Here is a 22,573-nt window from a genome sequence, read left to right as displayed (position 1 = left end):
ATTTTCATAGAAAGATCTGCTTCAAATCCAGGCTTGGACATCTCTTTCAGAGAATAATCAGTGTGTGATGTTTTCTTCTGGGACAAGGCTTTTCATTTGTACCTCTTTCTAAATGATTTTCTCAATATTTTCATCATGGTGGCATGCCTGATTACATGAATGAGAGCTGGCTCCTTAAGTCTACCTGGCTTTCAATCAATCTAACCTAGACCGGACATACACAATATTTTTTTTTTCAAATCCGTATTACTTCTGAAAGGAATAAACTCAGAACTGAAGTGGCTGGTGGAAGTTTAATACAGTTCAATTAAGGATTTGTACCCCAAAGTACAAATTGTTGCTTTTCGTTCCATTTCTAGATTAGTCACACTAGATACATAAGCCACTTTTAACAGCATTGTGCCATTACCAGTGACTTTAATTACTGTTTGGTAACCTTATCTACTTACACCAATGTTAATTAAATCCATCTTGGGGTCGGGGGGAGGGAAAGCATGAGGGAGTTGTCCCAACATATGTTGATTGAAAAAAAAAAAACCATAATCTTTACTGTGGCTAATTTTCTCAGACCCTTCTTTCCTGAGGACAGAAGGAGTTGATCACACCATTAATTCTAAAAAAAGAACTTATTTTCCCTGTTTTCGTGCCTCCTGTTGAAATCAGCTTGACTGCCCAAGGGAGACCATCTCTTTATCCTTTCATGATATTGTAATTGCCTGGGTGTCCTAATGCATCTTCAAATTCCACTTTGTACTCAGAACCAATGGGGAAAGTTTGACAGAAATTCCATGAAACACAGGAGCTCTCCCGATGCCAAGGATTTACGATTACAGGTGGCCTCACACATCGAATCAAGTGTGCCATTACCCTCACTCCCATGAACCTGTCTTTCAGCACGATCCACGACAGCAAGAAGACAAAGGCTTTGTTACAACAGAACAGAGCAGAGACATCCGTGGCTGTCAGCTTCCTTAAAGCCAGTAAATACAGGTAATTAGTCAAAGTCCATAGAATAGAAAAGGGAGCAGTTCTTTTAAGAAAGAGCTTCAACGTCAGACCGTCTTCACCAAAAATCCGGCTGCATTCCCTAGGAAAGAAAAAGAGGTTAGTTGTCAGGTACTAATTGCGACACATTTTGGGTTGTCTAACTCTTGACAGCCATTTTCTGACAAGAACACAAACACGCAACACCCATTGTTCATCTGTGGAACTTACTGAATCCAGGGCTCCCACCTACAGCCACAATGGGGGCAAAGGGTTCCATGGACAAAAGCCCACGACTCCCCAGGTGCAGAGCTAGGCCCTTTCCTACCTAGATATTCTCTCGGGATGGCTGGGGCAGCCAGTCTGCTGCTGCTGAACATTCTCAGAGAAGCCTGGAGAAATACAGAAATGAGGAGTTTCTGGGATTACCAGCTATTAAACGAGAGAGAAGTTTCTTTCCCAAGGGGCGAATACACAGGACCATCCGGGCTGTGCCCGTGTGAACAGGTAGAGATGACGTGCTGTCTCACATACCCTGGGAGGCCACAAGGCGTAGGATTTTATTTTTCCTAGGGGACAAGGCCTCTTTCTAATGTATCCCCCCAGTTGACCAATTTGTTTTTCCTCTAGCATTTTCAAGACAGAAAAAAATGAAGAAAGCTTCCATGGTGACCCCAAACTGGTAAAATAAGTAAATAAAAAATCAAACTATGGACTCTGAGAAACAAACTGAGGGCTTCAGAGGGGAGGGGGGTGGGGGACTGGGATAGACCGGTGATGGGTGTTAAGGAGGGCACGTATTGCATGGTGCACTGGGTGTTATACGCAACTAATGAATCATCGAACTTTACATCAGAAACCAGGGATGTACTGTATGGTGACTAACATATAATAAAAAAAAATTTTTAAAAATTGAACTCAGGTTGTATTTATATACACACATTTGGCTGTTTTGGAGGAATTATCTGAATTCGTTGTGTGAAAATAATCACCTCAGTTAAATGTTTGCTTTGTTTGATTTCTGACTAAATTGATTATTTAACCCAAGGGGCCATTTTAATCAAAATGTTCAAACTAGCAGTATAGACAGGCGATAACGATGTGATAGGATAACAGTGCTTGTCTGACTATGGACCGGCAACAGGCTCGCCATTGGGATCACTCGGCTTTATTTTTTCCACTCAGTTGTTCATGAACATCCGAGCATTTGCTGGGTAACTATCACGTGCCAGGCAGTGTGTTTTCAAGAGTAGTATAAATATCTGGTCCAAAGCAACAAGTTACTAATGTGACATCTACATGGTTCTAGTTAGTACTCGCTCTGGTTTCTCTTCCAGCTTTTTCTGAAGAGAAACAATTGTGCCTCAAAGTATTGCAGACCAAAGTCTTCTCTAGCCAATGTCTGCTTCACACATATGAAGTGACTTCCCCCATAGGAGGGCCCCACGGAGGGAGGGAGTGACAAAGTGGCGAGGCTCTAAGAACGGGAGCATGGCCTTCAGTGTCAAGTCTCCTGGTAAACACTGCTCGCAAGCAGCTGGGGATGCTGGGAATTGTAGGCCTGCGACACCCGGAGGGTTAAAAATACATACGGTACACACAGCAACCTGTGTGATCGTTTTACTTCTTATGTGGGAGACAACTACAACAGAAGGATTTTTGTGAAACAAGAGTGTGATGTCCCGAAGGTAAATTTTAACTGAAAAGAGACAAAACTTCAAGGAAGGGGTGAAATAACCTAAAAACAAAGTCTCTCCTAAACAGAAATGGCCCCTGCTCACACCCCCAGGGAAAGGGAGGGCATCTCTCAAGCCCCGCGGCCAAGGACAGACGCTGAGCCAGAGCCACGTGCACCCAAGCGGCAGTTGGCACAGGACACCCCTCCTGTCCGTTCTCACAAAGGGACCTGCTCCGTGAGAAAGTCTGCCAGGGACAGCTGGAGCTGAGAGTTGTGGGCTCATCCTGACATCTGCAAGGACCGAGTGGCTTTTGAAATACACAGTGACGAAGAACCGCAACAAACACATTTCTGAGGAAAGGATTTCTTTCCATATGGCTGACCCTGGCTGGTGACGGTTCTTCCTTCCCAGAGCCCACCGTCGTGCTGGGTCGAGTGCTCTAAGCAAAGACTTCGAATGCAGGAGAGCACACGTTCTGACCCCGCGGGGAGGCACAGGGTGACAGGGAGAGCCCCCTCCCCCAGGGGGGCAGAGACTGTTCTTTTCACCTGGCCCCACCTGTCCCCCTGGTGTTGGCTTCCTTACTGTTTCCCTCTTTTTCCCTTCTCTTCCTGCCAACCTGCTCCCCATTTGTCACTGCTATAGCAGGACTTCCAAATGCTCTCCATTCAAACGCCAGGTCACCGGTGTAGGACCTTATGTTATTTAAGTATTAAGCACACAGAAATGTGACAATTCAGAAAAAGAAAGGATTTCTATAGATAAGCAAGGAACAAGGGGTCTCTCCTTGGGATGATGAGATCAGAATTTCTAGGCAAGAGGCATAGACAGGTGGCAAAGCTTGGAATGAAGCTTATTTAGAAGCTGGGGGACCCTAATAAATTAATTATGCTCAACACTGGGGCGTTGAGCCACTGGGTGGCTCCATCATTTAAGCATCTGACCCTTGATTTCAGCTCAGGTCCTGATCTCAGGGTCATGGGATTGAGCCCCGTATCAGGCTCCACACTCAGCTGGGTGTCTGCTTGAGATTCTCTCCCTCTCCCCGTCTCTCTCTCTGTGCCCCCCCTCATGGGCTCTTGCTCTCTAAAATAAAATACATAAATCTTGAATCATGCTCAACACTGCTACAGCACCTGCTAGTTACTGACGCCTTCTACATGTCAGCTGACGTCGTACGCACATGTCATAGGTGCCTGGCATGGATGAGTATATCTTCGGCTCTAGTTTCATGCTTTCTAGAGATTTTTTTCCTTAAGAAAACACGCTTATTAAAACTATGGTTTATAATTTTTTTAATTAAATTTTAAATTCCTGTGATGCAATTAAATGCTCTTGATTGTAATATCAGAAACAATTTCCAAAGGAACAATCCCTACGATCTAAATTTGATACGTTATTGAAAATTCTTTTGATGTTAGTGATAAGAAAAAAACTGAAAATCCTTTCATACCATTCAAGGGAAAAGAAGAAAATAGTCAGAAGTTCTAATGCTATGGGACAAATTCTGTTTCCACTCTTATACACTAACTCTATTTTCCCCTTGTTCTGCCATGAGAGCTCCGGGAAGTGCCTTCTTGGCAGAGGGTGTTAATGAGTCTACAAAGAAAACAAGATCAAGGATCTCAGAATTTTCTGGCAATGTTTACCTCTCCTATGGAGGGGGCCTCTGGAGAGTATTCCCTTCAAAGACAATGTTTTCTGCTTGACAATAACAGCTCTTTGATTTGGTTTCAGAAACGGTCAACTTCACCCTGCGTGCACTAACAAGTGGACGTGTCTTGTCAAATCACAGGTTTCGCTGAATTTGGAGCTAGTCAGACATGAGAGATGTGGTGGAGATGCAGTTGATTCCCAAAACAACATTTCTGTCAGCAGCAGCCTCTTGTAAATGTGTTACCTTAAATAAAACCAAGTTGGCTTGCTTTGAGGGGTTCTGAGGTATTACACCCCATACTAAACTCTTGTTTTTATCAGCATGTGTGTCTAGACCATACAAGCATTGGAGTAGAACATACATACTGGATAAACTATGTTCAAACAGGGAGAATTTTAGTCTGATAATCATGTCCCCTATAGTCACTTATGAAATATTGTTATTAATAAAGACCCTATGCCCCGACATCATGTCTATTTTGACGGGAATCAAATACAAAGTATCCTTAGCAATCACAAACAGGTGTAAGGTTTATTTCTTTCCTCCAAACCAGAAAATATTTCTTACTTTTATATAGGTTTTGTTTAATTTTAATTGAATAATCATGGACACCGGGGGATATCAGCTCACAGTGGGACTTTAATATTCTCAGGCGCTTCCAAGGTGGTGATAGAAAATGGAAGCTGAAGATACACCCTTTGCAGTTTGTTAAGTTTTTAAGGCTAGCCTGATAATGCACATCTTTTCATGAAGTTCAGGGGCAAGAAAGAAAGGTGATTTTGGCTTCTGCAAGATGAGTTTCTTGTCATTCTTCCAAGGAACAACAGGCTGGTGTAGAGAACTGTCCCTCTCCCACTGCCATCCACTGAGGTTTTTTCTTTTCTTTTCTTTTTTCTTTTATTTTTAAAGAGACAGCCAGCGAGAGAGGGAACGCAAGCAGGGGGAGTGGGAGAGGAAGAAGCAGACTCCCAACGGAGAAACCCGATGTGGGGCTCGATCCCAGGATCCTGGGATCACGCCCTGAGCCGAAGGAGATGCTTAATGACCAAGCCACCTGGTGCCCCCATCCACTGAGGTTTTGACTACTGTTTTATCTCCGTGATTAGAGTGACTGTCCTGGAAGTTATTCCTTGAGTGCTGTGCCGGACTGGTCCTGCTCCCGAGCTCTCCAAGATGGGGCTGCAGAAGCCAAGTTTAGCACAGAGCAATTGCTAGAACCATGGCACTACCAAGTTCATAGCTGGTGAACCAACAGTGAAGGCCCCATGTGCTCCTAGCCAGCAAAGGACAGCGTCTTCTAGACCTCAGGGCTGGGATACCTGGGTGGCCCACTTGGTGGAGCATCGACTCTTGGTTTCGGCTCAGGTCATGGTCTCGGGTCATGAGATTGAGCCCTGCGTCAGGCTCCCCGAGTCAGGCTCCCCACTCAGTAGGGAGTCTGCTTGGAATTCTCTCTCCCTCTGTCCCTCCCCTCACTCCCTCTCTCTCTCTGTCAAATAAATAAATAAATAAATAATCTTTAAACCATCAGGGCCAAACTTCCTTTTTTGGGGAACCAGATCATTTTATCCACTTAGGTACCCCAGTGTCCAGAATATTGAGCAAATGTTTTTGTAACAATTAATCTTATTAATACATTTTTTTTTTCTGGGCTTGAGACACTTGGGTGTTCTTTTAAAACATGACTTTCGGAGCTAATTCTGGATTTAAATCTGGATCCTGTTATTTAGACCTGTGTGACCTTGGACAAGTCATCCAACCTTTCTAAACTTGTTTCCTCTAGTGTTAAAATGAGAATAACACCACCACCTGAAAAGGTACATGTTACCATCAATGATGATTGATTAAGACAAGAGCGACAAAAGTGCCAGCACAGTGCCTGGCATGTGGCAGACATTCCATCATTTTTCTTGGGGGGACTGATTCTGTTCCCTAGTGCTCGTGCAGTCATGACTAACCTTAGATCCTGGGTCTCCACACTCCCCAAGTCAACTCAGTTCATATTCCACAGAGATGAAATGAAACTATGCATATTTTCATGAAATCATTTTAAAGCATCTTGTATTGGCCATTTAACATGCCACCTACCTGAATTTTTTCATCGGAGACTGCTTTTCTTGAGCAGTGGCCAGATGACCAGAATAATAGACTGGGAAAAACATAATGTTCCAGTTTGTTGAAAACCAAGTCATGAAAAATGGACAGTAGAAGTTCTTGTAAGTAATTTTGACAATCTGTGTGGTTCCGACCCAAGACGATGACACTGACAAGATGATCAAGAGTCCCCAGACAGCCTTCAGAACCACAGACGTGCAGGACCGGCAGCGAGCCTTGATTCGGTTTTCTTGGCTGCTGTTCTCAGGATGAGTCTGTGTTCCATCATCCCCTGAAAACAGGAAAGGAATACAAATGTGTGGAAATCAGGTTATAGGACAGCAACCAAAGAAGAGGACAGTAGAATCACCAGGGTTCTGCTTTTTTACCATCATTTCAAGAGATTAATAACTCTGGCTCGCTTTCTCTCCTGAATCTTTGCTCTGTAAGGTACAGTATGGATTTCGACCCCCATCCATTGTCAAGGCCACGACAATGCTCATGAACTTGGTGGATGCTATGCTGTCCTTCCATGCACCCTTGTAAAAGCATTACCTATTTCAGCCCCGAGGACCTTGGCATTAGCCACATGACCTGCTTGGTCTAATCAAACATGAACAGAGAGATGTGTAGGACGCCTCCCAGGAGAAGCTTTAAGAGGCATCACGAGGTCCCACTAAACTCTCCTGTTCGTCTTCTCTGTCACTAGAATGGAAAATGCCGAGTAGGAGCTGCCCTTTCAGTCGCTGTGGGAGAATGAGCAGAGCCCAGCCAAAGCAGCCCTGTATCTGCTGACATGAAAAGTAAGTGAGAAATAAGTATTTGTTGTTCTACTAAGGTATGGTTTTTCCCCCTGAAGCTGCAGCAAAGCTGACTATTAAATTGAAAAGCAATGTGTTCCAAGAACAGGGCAAATCCTGACTATACAAAGTCATTTCCCACCTCGGAACAAATTACAATTTAATTTATTTCTGGGAGCACAATGAGTTTTGCCTTGTAATTTTACATTTACCAAGAAAATTTAGTAGCATTTTTTTTACATTAAAATAGACAAAACTCTCTGAAAGTGACAATCATAAAGGCCTTCTCTCTTGATAGAGAAAACAAGTTCAACACAATAAATTTATGCACCTGTCAGGAGGTTAAAAGGGAGCAGGGTCACCCTGAGTCCCCAAGCTGAGATCCCAGGTGTTAGAATCCTGAAGGAAGGGAGGCAGAATTGTCTGTAAGTTCTTTCCTGTCTCCAGGCAGCTCCTTTGAGCACAGGGTTTGTCCTAGGGGTTAAGAGAGTGGCGTGGTCCGCAGATTGTAAGTGGTAGTGGACGGGTTTCTCACTTTATCTCTCTAGACCTGCTCTCTCTCTCCCACTGAATGTGGTCCTATTGCTTAGTGAGCCAGGCGTGACTGCCCCTCTTGGGGTATAAGAACTTTCACCCAGCCAAGGCTTTCTGACATAATTATTTGGGGGAGAGGTAGCAAGCCTTGAATTGGGGAATATAAACTGAGCAATGACAAACACAGCAATTACTGTATGACTTCCAAGTCTTCTAAACAGCACTGGATTCTCAGAACCTAGGCCTCTAGAAGATGAAAACTGGTCTTCTTTTATTCATGTATTCAACAAAATCTTATAGAAATTACCAGGAGCTAGATAGCTAGTTGGGTCCTAAGGGTTCAAAGAGGAAAGACCTGAGCTCATGGCCCAGTGGTAAGCCAGGAAACACATCCAATATAGTGTGATAGGGCCAACTACAGCAGATACATGGCCATGGGGAGGCAGAAAAGAAGTACTGGTTAAGGGATGGGGTGTGAAATGATCAGGAGAAACTTCCACAAAGCAGTGACATTGACCTGAGTCTGGAAGTGTGAGCCAGCTAGCTCCCTTTACTGCGTATAGACAACACCTGCTCTTGATAACAGCTCTGCAAATCCTCTCCATAACCACGTGACTCATGCGCAGAGGAGAGGGGAAAAATATAAAACGAGTGAGAGGATAGAATAAGAGACTCTTGTCTTGGGAGGCTGGGAAGGAAACATGAACCTACCTAGTGAAGGTAGGTATTATCACTCCCATTTTACAGATGAAAAAAACTGAGACTTCTGTTAAAAGTTGTCCAAGGTTGAACCCAAGTTGGTATGACTCTAGCATCCAAATCTTTTATTCTGAATGCTCATTCTGTCTAGATTTCAGGCTTGAGCTCTTCGTTCAAGCACTGGAAGTTTCAGAGATGATTTGGAGAAAAATGTCTGTTTCCTGACAGGAATGGTGGTCTTGCATGAGGCTTAAGAGGAGTGACGCCTAAGAGAAAGGTGTACTCTGTGACACTTCAGATTACATTATTCTCAAGACCCATCTCATAAAGGAGGAATGATTCTACAAAGGTTCTCAGTATTCCGTTCGGTTGATATCTGCCCTCACTGTCACCTTCTTTGAAGACTGCTTGGTGCCCCCATCATATCACAGACAGTCCTCCTGATGACATCCCTCCATAGCACTGACCCATTCTTCTTCTGCTAACTAGATTTAATTGTTGCCGATTCTTTCACTTTACCATCCATCGATACCATAGAAAGACTGGATCTCCAGGGCTCTTTCATTTTTCTGATCATTTTAAATTCTCTATAGTCCTGCTTAGATATATTGTTTCATATACATCATTAAAACTGATATGCCAGGAATTCCAACCATTACCATGAAACTTGATTAGAGTCATTAATGGTAGAAGCCACTGGAATTTGGAAACATGAGTGCAACCATTGTATGGCCCTGAGCTCATGTTTGATTCCAGTCTTAGCCTCTTTATCTGTCAAACAGTGATAACATTTGTCTCATGGGATTCATTTTGAGGTTAAGTATATAACAGTCATGAAAGCATGGTGAGCTGCTCTTCAGACTAGTCCCCCCCCTTTTTTTTTTCGGTGCGCTGGAATATCCCCAAGTGCCTTCGGAATCATCACAGAAAGAATAAATTATGTCCCATGCGATCTTTAATGGTATAGCCTTTAAAATTTGTAGTCTGCCTATGATAGATAGGGCAAGTCTTTATTAACCAGTATATTTAATTAACTGGAACATTCTACTCTGCAGATAACTGGGATAATAGGAATATTACTGCAACTTATTAAAGCCAATTAAAACTTCCTGAAGATTTAAGAGCCATTTTCTTCATTTTTAAAAAAGAACCTCAGCCTTGGGTCAACGGTTACTGAGATACTATTTGAAAATATTGTCACTTTTTGAAAAATATCTTTTCCTTTTCCTTTTCTTGTTTTTTTAAGATTTATTTGTTCATTTGTGATCGAGTGAGTGAGAGAGAGAGAGCACAAGCAGGGGGAGTTGCAGAGGGAGAGGGAGAAGCAGGCTCTCTGCTGGGTGGGGAGCCCGATGCGGGACTCGATCCCAGGACCCCGGGATCATGAGCTAAAGGCAGACGCTTAACCGACTGAGCCACCCAGGTGCCCTGAAAAATATCTTTTCTTATATAAAAAAACTTCTTCTCAAATTAGAAGAGCCCCAGAAGAGGCTTTTCTATTTCCTGTATACCTTTGTTGACTGCCCCCCATCCATACTAAGTGCCCTGAATTCCACTCTCTTGTTTATTTTTTTTTAAGCCAGTTTTCTCAAAGTTCTGTTTTACTTTCAACTAACCATTTATTTTGGATGGAGCGTTTTGTTGTTTTTGCTGCTTTATTACTGTTCTTAAGGATGCAAGAGATTTTAATATGTCACTGACCGAGCCGAAGCAATGAGTGGAAGGAGAGACTGAAAATGCAGGCGGCAGAAGGAGAGGAGGTGATTATGCACAGAGCAAAAGGAGTTGACATCGGAAAGGAGGAACACGCATGTTAAAGGTGGCCCCAAAATACGGTAACTGGCGAACAAAAGAACAGAGACATGGCGGCCAGAGGAAAGCATCTGTTGGCGTGCGACCGTTTCGCTCTTTGCAGACACGCAAGTGTGGTCACGTGACAGAGGAAGTGCGTATGCACTGGGCACTCGGGCACGTTCTCTGGGGAAGGTGATAAGGTGTCCACCGCCAAGAAGGACAGTGTGGGCGGCAGCCTCGTGGACTCAGCTGCAGCAGAAAATGATAAATTTGCTGGGGAATCCCTGGATCTAGTTCTGAGATTCACCTAGCGATTCCAGTAACCCGAGTAACCCGGGAGTTGGTGAGTGTGGTCAGGCGGATGTGAGGAAAGCCTGGAGCTCTTGAGTGACCAGGAAATGCTGATCAGGGAGGCAGTGCGCTGTCCTGAAGAAGGTCTAAGACTGGGAAAACTAGAAGGCTTCCAAGGACCACCAGTCCTGATGAGCGCAAAAGCAGAGTCCGTGATATTACTGCTGTTCTTATTCTCAGAGAGGGAATGCGCTGTTACCGCATCCCACGGTTGAGATCAAAGATGCTGGCGTTTGACATCTTCAGATGAGAAGACTAGTTACCTTATAAACTTAATAGGGTGTCCCTGTTTAATCATGGGTGCAGCCCTGCAACGACAGTCTGGTATTCGGCTTCTCCGCTACGCTGACGCCACTACCAGATCGTACCGATACATTTCCCTTCTTCCACATGATGAACCTTCCCCACTCCCACCCCTCGGAGTCCACGTAACATCCCTGCGTGCTGGGCCAATGGCACGACCTTCCATGGCTGGGGAGAAGGTTACTTAAACGTACTGTTATTTAAGAGGCAGTCCCCGGCGTACCTGATCTGTTCTGCCTTTCAACTCTGTGTCCGCAAACTCCGGAGGGTCCTCGGCTCTGAAGTTCAAGAATAGGAGCAGAAGAATCTTCGGTGACAGAAAGAGGGGACAGTTGTCTACTGATGCCACTGTGGGAACTGGGGCAGTTGGCTCCTGGTTTACATCGAGTAACCGATGATCTGGAGGTACCTGGGAAGAAAGAGTTCATACCAGTTTGAGAACTGCCCAGAGGAAAAAGGAAACAGGTTTTTAAAAAAGATTTTTAAAAATGTATTTATTTAAAAGAGGGAGAGGCAGAGAGAGAATGCGTAAGGGCTAGGGGCAGGGTGGCGGGGAGGGATAAGCAGACTCCCCGCTGAGCAGGGATTTTTCCCCCCCCTACCCCCGCCACCAGCCTCAGGACCCCGGGATCATGACCTGAGCCGGAGGCAGATGCTTCACCGACTGAGCCACCCAGGCGCCCCCGAACAGTTTACTGCCTTGGCAGTAAGACACATGGCAGCAGCAATCACAGTCCTGATGGGACGTTCATTGAGCTCCATTTTGATTTTAAAAGAGGAGCTACTAAAAAGAAAATTCTATATTGGCAAGGTCTGTGTCCCTAAGATAAAGAGCCTTTTTAGATAAATCTGTCAAACAAAAAAGAACTTTAGAAAATGGTGTTTGGGTTGATACATCTGTTCTGAATTAGAACTGTTAACACAGTCAAATAGTTTACCTCAAGGGAAGGAAACTGTCACACTTGCTTCTTCCCTTTTCCTCCTAAGATTGACTGTTGAATTCTTTTTTTTTTTAAGATTTTATTTATTTATTTGACAGAGATAGAGACAGCCAGCGAGAGAGGGAATACAAGCAGAGGGAGTGGGAGAGGAAGAAGCAGGCTCCCAGCAGAGGAGCCTGATGTGGGGCTTGATCCCAGGACTCCGGGACCACGCCCTGAGCCGAAGGCAGACGCTTAACCGCTGTGCCACCCAGGCGCCCCAAATTCTTTTTTTTATATAATATTTTTTTATTATATCATGTTAGTCACCATACAGTACATCCCTAGTTTTTGATGTAAAGTTCCATGATTCATTACTTGCGTATAACACCCAGTGCACCATGCAATACGTGCCCTCCTTACTACCCATCACCAGTCTATTCCATTCCCTCACCCCCTTCCCTCCGAAGTCCTCAGTTTGTTTCCCAGAGTCCATAGTCTCTCATGGTTCATTCCCCCTTCTGTTTACCCCCCCTTCCTTCTTCCCTTCCTTCTCCTACTGATCTTCCTACTTCTTATGTTCCATAAATGAGTGAAACCATGTGATAATTGTCTTTCTCTGCTTGACTTATTTCACTTAGCATTATCTCCTCCAGTGCCGTCCATGTTGCAGCAAATGTTGAGAATTTGTTCTTTCTGATGGCTGAGTAATATTCCATTGTATATATGGACCACATCTTCTTAATCCAGTCATCTGTTGAAGGGCATCTCGGCTCCTTCCATGATTTAGCTATTGTGGACAGTGCTGCTATGAACATTGGGGTGCATGTGGCCCTTCTCTTCACTACGTCTGTATCTTTGGGGTAAATACTCAGTAGTGCAATTGCTGGATCATAGGGAAGCTCGATTTTTAACTTTTTAAGGACTGTTGAATTCTTAACTAGTGAAACTGCCAACGGTGTCTCTGGTGAAGTCCACTCTACACATTCCCATTGGATTGGTCACAAAAATCCAATTCGGTTGTATCTCCTCCATCACATCTGGCCTCTATCCACTCTTACAGAGGAAAATGCAGCCTTCAGGATCCTCCACGGGCTAAGCCCCTCTGATCCTGATTAATCTTCCACACGTCCCCACCCAAGGTGGCTTGGCTTCATGGGCCTGCAAACAGTGCAGCCACACAGGGCTCAGAAGGACCTCACACGCCTCCCCCGCTACGGTGCAGAGTTGCCGTGTGGACGTTCTTTTATTTTTCTTTCTTTTGTGAATTTAAATTCAATTAGCCCACATATAGCAGTACATCATTAGTTTTTGATGTCATGTTCGATGATTCATTAGTTGCGTATAACACCCAGTGCTCATCAGATCACGTGCCTTCCTTAATGCCCATCTCCCGGTTACCTCATCCCCCACCCACCTCCCTTTCTGCAACCCTCAGTTTGTTTCCCAGAATCAAGAGTCTCTCGTGGTTGTCTCCCTCTCTGATTTCTTCCCATTCAGTTTTCCCTCCCTTCCCCTATGATCCTCTATGCTGTTTCTTATATGCCACATATGAGTGAAACCATATGATAATTGTCTTTTTCTGATTGACTTATTTCACTTAGCATAATCCCCTCCAGTTCCGTCCATGTCGATGTAAATGGCAGGTATTCATCCTGATGGCTGAGTAATATTCCATTCTATATGTGAACCACATTTTTATCCATTCATCTGTTGAAGGACGTCTTGGCTCCTTCCACAGTTTGGCTATTGTGGACATTGCTGCTGTGAACATTGGGGTGCATGTGCCCCTTTCACTACATCTGTATCTTTGGGGAAAATACCTAGTAGGGCAATTGCTGTGTCATACGGTAGCTCTATTTTTAACTTCTTGAGGAACCTCTGTACTGTTTTCCAGAGTGACTGCGCCAGCTTGCATTCCCACCAACAGTGTAGGAGGGTTCCCCTTTCTCCACAGCTTCGCCGAGCTATTGTTTCCTGTCTTACTAATTTCAGCCATTCTAACTGGTGGTATCTCATTGTGGTTTTGATTTGTATTTCCCTGATGACAGATGTGGAGCATTTTTTTCACGTGTCTGTTGGCTATTTGTATGTCTTCTTTGGAAAAGTGTTCATGTCTTCTGCCCATTTATTGACTGGATTATTTGTGTTTTTGGATGTCGAGCTTGATAAGTTCTTTATAGATTTTGGATACCAGCCCTTTATCTGATATGTCATTTGCAAATATCTTCTCCCATTCTGTAGGTTGCCTTTTAGTTTTATTGACTATTTCCTTTGCCATGTAGAGCTTTTTATCTTGATGAAGTCCCAATAGTTCATTTTTGCTTTTGTTTCCCTTGCCTTTGGAGATGGGTCTAACAGAAAGTCACTGTGGCCAACGTCATAGAGGTTGCTGCCTGTGTTCTCCTCTAGGATTTTGATGGATTCCTGTCTCACATTGAGGTCTTTCATCCATTTTGAGTTTATCTTTGTGTATGGTGTAAGAGAATGGTCCAGTTTCATTCTTCTGCACGTGGCTGTACAATTTCCCAACAGCATTTGTTGAAGAGACTGTCTTTTTTCCATTGGATATTCTTTCCTGCTTTGTCAGAGGTTAGTTGACCATAGTGTTGAAGGTCCATTTCTGGAGTCTCTATCTGTTCCATTGATCTATGTGTCTGTTTTTGTGCCAGTACCACACTGTCTTGATGATTACAGCTTTGCAGTAGAACTTGAAGTCTGGCATTGTGATGCCCCCAGCTTTGGTTTTCTTTTTCAACATTCCCCTGGCTATTTGGAGTCTTTTCTGGTTCCATACAAATTTTTGGATTGTTTGTTCCAGTTCTGTGAAAAATGTTGATGGTGTTTTGATAGGCATTGCATTGAATGTGTAGATTTCTTTTATCTTTCAATTTGTTTTTTGTAAGTGACTTCCAATGGGATAATGGAGCACACACAGGGGGCTGGGGCTTGGAGCCTCAGCTCAGGCATGGTCTTGCCTCCTGTTGCCTCCCCACCTCCTGGGGTGGGTTTTCAGTCACCACTCCCATGTCTTTGCTTAGCAATCCTATGGGGACCTGGGTACTGGTGTAGGGCGTGTTGGGATCTCAGGGTGAGACCCTCCGTGTCTGCGGGAGCCTGTGCTCACCCAGCAAGTATCTCCATGTCCAAGGAAGCAGATGTTAAATAACAAATGAAAAACACGATGGTGAAGCGGAAAAAGAGACAGAGAGGGAGAAAGAGAGAGAACATAAGAAAGGAAAAAGCCATTTTCTGCTTTTGCAAAAGGGGCTCTACATTTTCACTTTGCACTGAGACCTCTAGCAGGGCTAGCTCCAAGCTGAACACTCCATTCCAACGAGGCTGGTTCTGGCTGTGTTCTGACACCTTCCTCTCACTACTGACAAGCTTTAAGCCTTTAACTCTTGTTCCTCTACCTGGAACATTCTGAATCTGCCCACATCTTTGCACACTGCGATCAAGTCCTGATTGGTTCACGCAGTCTTTGCTGGTAAATCACATGCACCTATACGTCCTTTGAGCTCTTACCGTCTGGCCTCATTTGGCAACCGTCCTGCACCAGCTGCCCCAATGCTTAACTTTCTCCTGTGTGAATGCTTTCACTCTCTCCATCTGCAGAAACTGCCTGATGTCGGAGACTGTGTTCTTCCCTCTCTCTTTCTCTCAATAAACTTTTAATTTTGAAATAATTTTACATTTACAGAAAAACTGAGAGAGTTCAGAGAGCTCCCATGTGCTTTTTACCCAGTTCCCTCCAATGGTAACATCTCGCATCTACCCCCCTCGTGCATTTGTTAAAATAAAAAGATTAACACTGGCAATTACTATTGACCACGCTCCAAACCTCATTTAGATTTCCCTAGCTTTGTCACTAATGGCCTTCCCCTGTCTCAGGACCCCACCCAGGACACCACGTGACATTCAGTCACCGTGCCTCCTTAGCTGCCTATGTTTGTTCAGAGTGCATGTATTTTTCCTTGAAAGTTATGAGTTTCTCTACTTCCGCGGATACAAGGGCAAGAACAGAGGCTATCATCCTCTCTGGTCACAGAGGCTATGTCTTGGTGTGGTGCTTCTGAGATGGTAGAAACCATCAAATGAAGAGCAAAATCTTGAAATAGCAATGGCATCTTGGCTTTAGTTCGGCTTTGACTAATCACGTCACGTACTGTGTGAGTCATCACTTGAAGCAATCAAATCAGAACCCCAAGAAGCAGGGATATCCAGAAAAAGAAAGCTTGAGTTCCTGAACCGTGGTCTCCAACAAGAACGTAGCAGAACAGCAGAGTAACTTGGCTGTGAGTGTTAGGTCTGCAGTCTGGGCCTCCCCGTCTCAGACCAAGTGTATCTTATTTTCTTTTCTTCCCTTTTCTTTTTTTCTCAGTCTTGGGAAAAACAAGCAGAGGTATATAAAAATGGAGTTAGCGATACCATCTATTATGAAGTGACTTGAGTTGGCCTAATTAAGACGTATTATCTAATCTTGGATTCAAAATAATAAAAAATGTATGGCTACTCAAAGAAGCAGCAGAAGAATTACATATTGATTAGTATGCTTAAATTAGTGCTATGTTAATACTGTTATTATAAAAGTGTCAAAAATACATAAGGTTCTTATTTCACACATCCAGGATGTTTACTGTGCCTTTCACAACTATGGTTCTAATTGAATATTTCAAATTCAATGAGGAGAGTCTGTCTAAAATTCCATGAACTCTCATTTATTTATGCTCTTCAAGAGGGGCGATGTTCAGATACTCCAAGAGTCATTTTAAATTTATCTTTCAAGTATTTTTCATAATTTATTTTACGAGTTGTGCCTTCTCATGTTTTCTTATGGGAATATCAGGTTTCATTGTGTGATCATTTGGCAATTATAGGTGGAAAGGAGGAAATCCCAAAACAGGTTGGGAAGGTAGCTGAGCAAGGATTGAGATAAAACCTCGGCCACAGTTACTAAGAAGTTCGTAAATCACGTGCGGCTGCGAGTGTTGGATTTATAAGCCATTCGTCAGTCATTTCTCTTGCTTCCTCATTTTCACTGAAGTGTTGTTACATTCTGGCTTCTGTACCTCCTGGTCCGTATGCAGTAAGGCTCAACACCCATTTCCTGCTGCCAGTTGCCTCACACTGGTTGATTTCTGGAAGAGATCCACGAGCAGTTGAGCCACTGGAGACATTTAAATCATTGTCCTAAAAAGGCAAACTTCAAACTTCAGAGCCAAGCCCAGAGGCAGTGCTCAGGGCTTGGGCCATGAAACAGTCATCTCCAATCCTGGAAAACAGAACCACTGCCCCATGCTACATGGTCGTGTCCCCTTCAATTACTAGAAAGCCACCTCTGACAAAAATAATATTCAGAACGTCACCTGGGGTGCAGTCAAGGATCAGAAATAAATCATGTCTATTTTCTATTTTCTATGCCACAGTGAGTGCCTGGGCATTGCAAATTCAGTTAGTGAACAGTGTTCAGACTTTAATAGGTATTGAGAGTAAACTGTATTAGAAGTGATAATTGGAACTCTCTCATTAGTCACACCAGATGCCGCCCCCGCCCCCGCAAAGACATCTGCTCACCTGAGCCATAGCAGTAGGGCCATCTTGTGCCATTTTTCGTATTTGTCCAAGCACAACAATATAATTTCTTCATTTGCACTGGTTAGGCTCTGCGTGTTCCCCAAATCGATGTAACTCAAAAAATAGTTATTAAGCACCCATTCTAGGGCAGGTATTATGTTCAGAACAGGAGTTAGACAAATGAAGGATACACGGTCCATACCTGCATGGAGCTCTCAACATAGTATTGGAGTTAGACGTGTAACCAATTAACCATAATTTAATGTGAATTGGAGAGCAAGAGGAAAGGGAGTGATTCATTCTGCCTGGAGCAGGGAAGTCTCTATGAGTAGCTACATCAGAGTTGGCTTTGAAGGATGAGCAAGGCTTTGCCGGGCAGAGTTCTACACTGAGGAATAAGCAATAGAGGCAGAGGCAACCACAGGAGCAAATACTCAGAGGGTAAAGAGCTGGCTGTGAGACAGTGGTAAGATTTGCAACTCTAAGATGCTGAATTCTGAGTAGAAACAAGCCTTGAAAATCCTTTGAGGAGTGTTGCTCAGGTTAAATGGTCCACGGAATGTACTCAATAAATGCAGACTATTATAACAAAAAATAAACAAGTAAACAAAAATGGCCATTAGCGGTACTTTATCAGTTAGAATGTCAGACTTCATAAATAGAAATCCAAACTCAACCGGTTTTAGCAAAAATGGAGAGTTTTTAGGAGCTTAGCAACCAAGGAACAGGACAGCTAGGAATGTCCCCAAACCTGAGGAACACCTGGGACTGGGGCGTGGTGTAGGCAAACAGTCCCCCATCTCTCATTGCAGGTGCCAGCTTCATGTCTCCTCTCTTGGTTGCTGTTTGCCTTTCTTTGCAGAAAATTTGGTTGTTTGTAGCTCCCAGGTTTCCAGTCTTACAGCTTTAAGCTCCTGGGAGAAATCTAGTTTCCCAGCATCAAAAATCTTGAGGAAGGATCTTATTGTGTCTTAGACTGACACCTGGTCCAACCTCTGTGGCCAGAGAACATGGTGACAACATCAGGAAAGGGCGGGTGGGGCTGGGCAGACAGGGCCTTGGGCATCCACTTAGAAACGTCAAAGCAGAAAAGGCGAAGAACTACAGCTGCTGAGTAAAGCAACTGCCTACCCGGAGTGTGAGGTGTAGGGTTCTCAGGTGACAACTTGAAAAGCCAAGCAATAAAGCATAACTAGGGAAAGCTCTTTGGAAAGTAGGTGAGAAACAGTGTCAGGTAAGGTTCCGTGTGAGCAAGTGCAAGACGACCTGGAAGACAGTAGACCAGACTCTAAGATGCCGTTCTAAGAAGAGCTCTGCCGTCCAGTCTCCTCTCGCATGAACACGGAAGTCAATGACACACTTGGTTCTAGTAAGCTTATACTGAACAGTGAGCTGCAGGTCTTCACACACCCCAAGCTGGGGTGCACACTTACCTGAAACACCACAGGAGCCCTGGTGCCCAAACCTACAGGTAGAGATAATGCAAATACAATTCGGGGGGGGGAAGGAAAGTGGGGTTGGAGGCGTGGAGCTGTATGGCCAGAGGCAGCATGGTATCCTGGAAAGACTTCCCCGAAAGGCAAGATACCAACTGGCTATGTCCTCTCAGGGAAATCACTGGACCTCTCTTTGTCTGTGTTCTTTATACTCTGAAATTTAACGACTGAGCACAACGGTTTCCTAAATCTCTACAGCTTTCTCTCCATTGATCGAAAGATTTAAAAAATTTTTTAATTTAAATTCAATTTAATTAACATATACTATATTATTAGTTTCAGAGGTAAAATCAGTGAGTCATCAAATGCATATAACACCCAGTGCTCATTACATCAAGTGCCCTCATTAATGCCCATCACCCAGTTACCCCATCCCCCTCACCTCCCCTCCAGTAACCCTCAGTTTGTTTCCTATAGTTAAGAGTCTCTTATGGTTTGCCTCCCTCTCCGTTTTCTTCTTGTTTTATTTTCCCTTCCCTTCCCCTTTTGTATTGTTTCTTAATTCCACATAGGAGTGAAATCATATGGTATTTGTCTTTCTCTGACTTATTCTGCTTAGCATAATACCCTCTAGTTCCATCCCATGTTGTTGCAAATGTCAAAATTTCATTCTTTATGACAGCTGAGTAATATTTCATTATATATATATTATATATATATTTCATTATAGATGTGTATATATATATGTATATATGTATATATATAAAACATCTCTTTCAAATAAGCACCTGCCAATCATCTCTAAACATAAAACAAACCTTGTCTATTTTCAACTAATTTTTCATAGCCATTTATATAAGTCAAGGTTCCAGAAGCAAGAGAGAGCAAACTCAAATTAGGATACTTTATTTAAAAGGTGGTCAAGGTACAGGGCTATTGGGCCATAGGGTTCCCTAATCCCCCCACTGCAGCATCACCTGGGAGCTTGTTAGAAATGCAAATTCTCAGCAGCCACCTCAGACCTATTAAATTAGAAAGTGCAGTGGGGGTAACCTATGGTTTAAGAAGCCCTCCAGGTGATTCCAATGCAAGTGAAAAATTTGAGAACCACTACATGTGATACCACAGGGGAGAGGGCAGTACCCAGGTGTAGCAATGGTTCTAATCACACTTGGGTCTGAAGGGACAAGGAGAGGGAGTGATTAGAAAAATCTGGAAGGAGGGGCTTGCCTGATATGAGTTATGACTTTTCATTAAGGTAGGCACCCAGCTAGGGCTTCCTGAAAATACACCTTTCCTTTGATATCTCTTAGGGACTCCCCATTGATCAGTTGGCCGAAGTCAGGGGGCAAGAGAGCCTGTTTCCGAAGTCCTTGTTGTTCAACCTCCACAAAGAAGGGCAAGTAGAGAGAGGTTATGGGGCAGGTAGAAAGAGAATCTGGAAGGGCAAAGGCATCTGATCTACCATACTTCTACAATAATATTACAATCACAAAATTAGGGCTAGACCATATGATCTTCTAGCTTTAAGTTTCTTTGATTGATGATTCTTTGATGATTCTTCCAACCAATCTCTTGAAAATCATACTTTAAGCATAAAACTAACTTTGACTATTTTCAAAATAATGTTTTACAAGTGTGTTTCTTCATGATCTTTTCTGTGAAGATGTTACAATCACTGAAGAAGCATCGAAGACAGAAATGTAATCCTGAATTTTGACTTGGAGTTGGTTGGAAGCCACAATCATCACTTCGACATTTTGTCTTATAAAAAGAGATAAAGTATCAGCAATTCGACAAAAGAGTATGTGATGAACTGTATTTCAGCTTATTTTTTAACTCATATTTCATCAAATTACAATGGCAGCAAATATTCCTTGTAGTGAGGGAGTATTTACTGTCATATTGGTTGGGTTTTCATTGAGGTCCATACGGAATTTGCAAAAAAGTTACTCACTTATTAGGTAAACACTTAGTCCCAGAATTATTGAAAGGAGTCTGCACGGTGGATGTTTTCACAAGCACTATACCAACTTTCTGTTTCAATCTGTACCACCTTATTCTTTAAAGCCCAAACCCTCCCAGCACAGCACTGCTTTACTTATCACATACTATCCACTCTCTGCAGCTCTGAACACCTTTTTTAAAAAAGATTTTATTTATTTGTGAGAAAGTGAGAGAGAGCACAAGCAGGGGGAGGAGCAGAGGGAGAGGATGAGGGAGAAGCCAGTTCCCCACCGAGCAGGGAGCCCAACTCAGGGCTCTATTCCAGGACCCTGAGATCATGACCTGAGCGGAAGGCAGACACTTAACTGACGGAGGCACCCAGGCACCCCTGAACACTCTTGATTCATTTCATAAAGAAATATCTTTTAAAATAAACTGTTGATTATATTATTATCCACATTTTTTGTATCAGAAATGTTTTCAGACTTGCTAATTATCTTATTGCAAATGGTAATCAAATGTCCATTAACTAAAAGCTAGATTTTCAAGCTGTAAATCTGAAATGTGTGGGTACATACGCATGCATATTAAAGTGACCTTTTTAAAACTCTTTTAAAACCTAATTCATTTTTATTCACCTAAAACCCGTAATTGGAAGAAAGGACTAATAATTGTTCTATTTCTGCTATACACATCTTGTCCCTAAAACAGTATGAATTTATTCTATCTGGAATGTGATTTATTTTCTCTACCAATAACTAACTGTAAAACTAAAAAGTATGTCACTGCTTGCTATTTTTACAACGTAAAAATAAAAATGTCTAGCACTTATTTAACACCTACCATGTGCCAAGAGCTTTTACATATATGATCCCCTGACAACAAATACTGTAGGGAGGATTTTACTACTCCTGCTTTATAGAGGAGGAAAATGGATCTTCACCAGCCCAAATAAGGATTTTCAAAAGTCAAGGCTGGTCCAGTTTCAAAGCTCATATTCTTTCCAGTGTAATTTGTTGCCCTTCCCATTTCAGCCCGTCAGCATTGTTGAGCTCTTTCTGTATGAAGGGGAAATAGTTCTGTGGTACAGAAAATAAAGACAATTACTGTTCAGAGAGCAGGGAGATTAATTTCAGCCTGGACAGTTACAGAACACTTAGCAGAGGATGGTAGATTCCAGCAGATGCTAGCACAGGGCAGGGTTTGGATAGGAAGAGCGCCTAGAACAGCTTCCAACAAAGGAAAGTGGGGATTTTGTCCTTTTAGTTGTTGAGAGCAAAAGAGGTATTTTGAAGAGGGATGATGAGTTGGAAGCAGAGTCTCTTGAAGGCAACATTGGCAGGAGAAGGCAGAATGCACTGAGCAGACAGAATCTGGAAGGAAGACATCTATTTGGAAGTTGTTCAAGCAAAACATGCTCTTTAAAGAGAGATGGGACTTCCCCTTTAGAAACCTGTATGGCAGTGGGACCCTTTTTTCCCTGCTAAGATCCAGACATTTCACATGGTTAAAGTAAAAAAAACACCAACAATAACAGTGTCTTGTTTGTAAACTGCTCATACTTATTCTTCCTGGTCATGGTCTCACCCTCGTGTGATGCAACCAGAGCACCCTTTTCCCTGGGACCGCTGTAGGCCAGAGGGGCTTCATTTGTACTTGGGCAACCCATATATTTGTCAAACACATGTTCTGAATTCATACTCTAAAGAAGAGGTTGGCAGGGCGCCTGGGTGGCTCAGTCGGTTAAGCATCCAATTCTTGATTCAGCTCAGGTCATGACCTCAGGGTCCTGAGATCC

The 22,573-nt window shown here is 43.3% G+C and overlaps 1 protein-coding gene across 1 annotated transcript in view; it reads right to left on the bottom strand.

Moving 5' to 3' along the window:
* The window catches only part of SLC35F4 (solute carrier family 35 member F4), a 227,331-nt gene that overhangs the window by 23,003 nt on the left and 181,755 nt on the right, over positions 1-22,573 (bottom strand). Inside the window, exons 2-4 of the mRNA XM_087855954.1 lie at positions 11,119-11,304; positions 6,409-6,706; positions 868-1,087 (exon numbers count right to left, since the gene is read on the bottom strand). Coding sequence (XP_087712080.1) covers positions 868-1,087; positions 6,409-6,706; positions 11,119-11,304 — 704 coding nt within the window. The remainder of the gene's footprint in view (positions 1-867; positions 1,088-6,408; positions 6,707-11,118; positions 11,305-22,573) is intronic.

Source organism: Ursus americanus, chromosome 26 (genome assembly GCF_024610735.1).
Source record: "Ursus americanus isolate L20-20 chromosome 26, mUrsAme1.1.p, whole genome shotgun sequence".
Classification (NCBI taxonomy): Eukaryota; Metazoa; Chordata; class Mammalia; order Carnivora; family Ursidae; genus Ursus; species Ursus americanus.
Note: the sequence above shows the minus strand (reverse complement) of the source record. Positions and strands in the feature narration are given on the sequence as shown.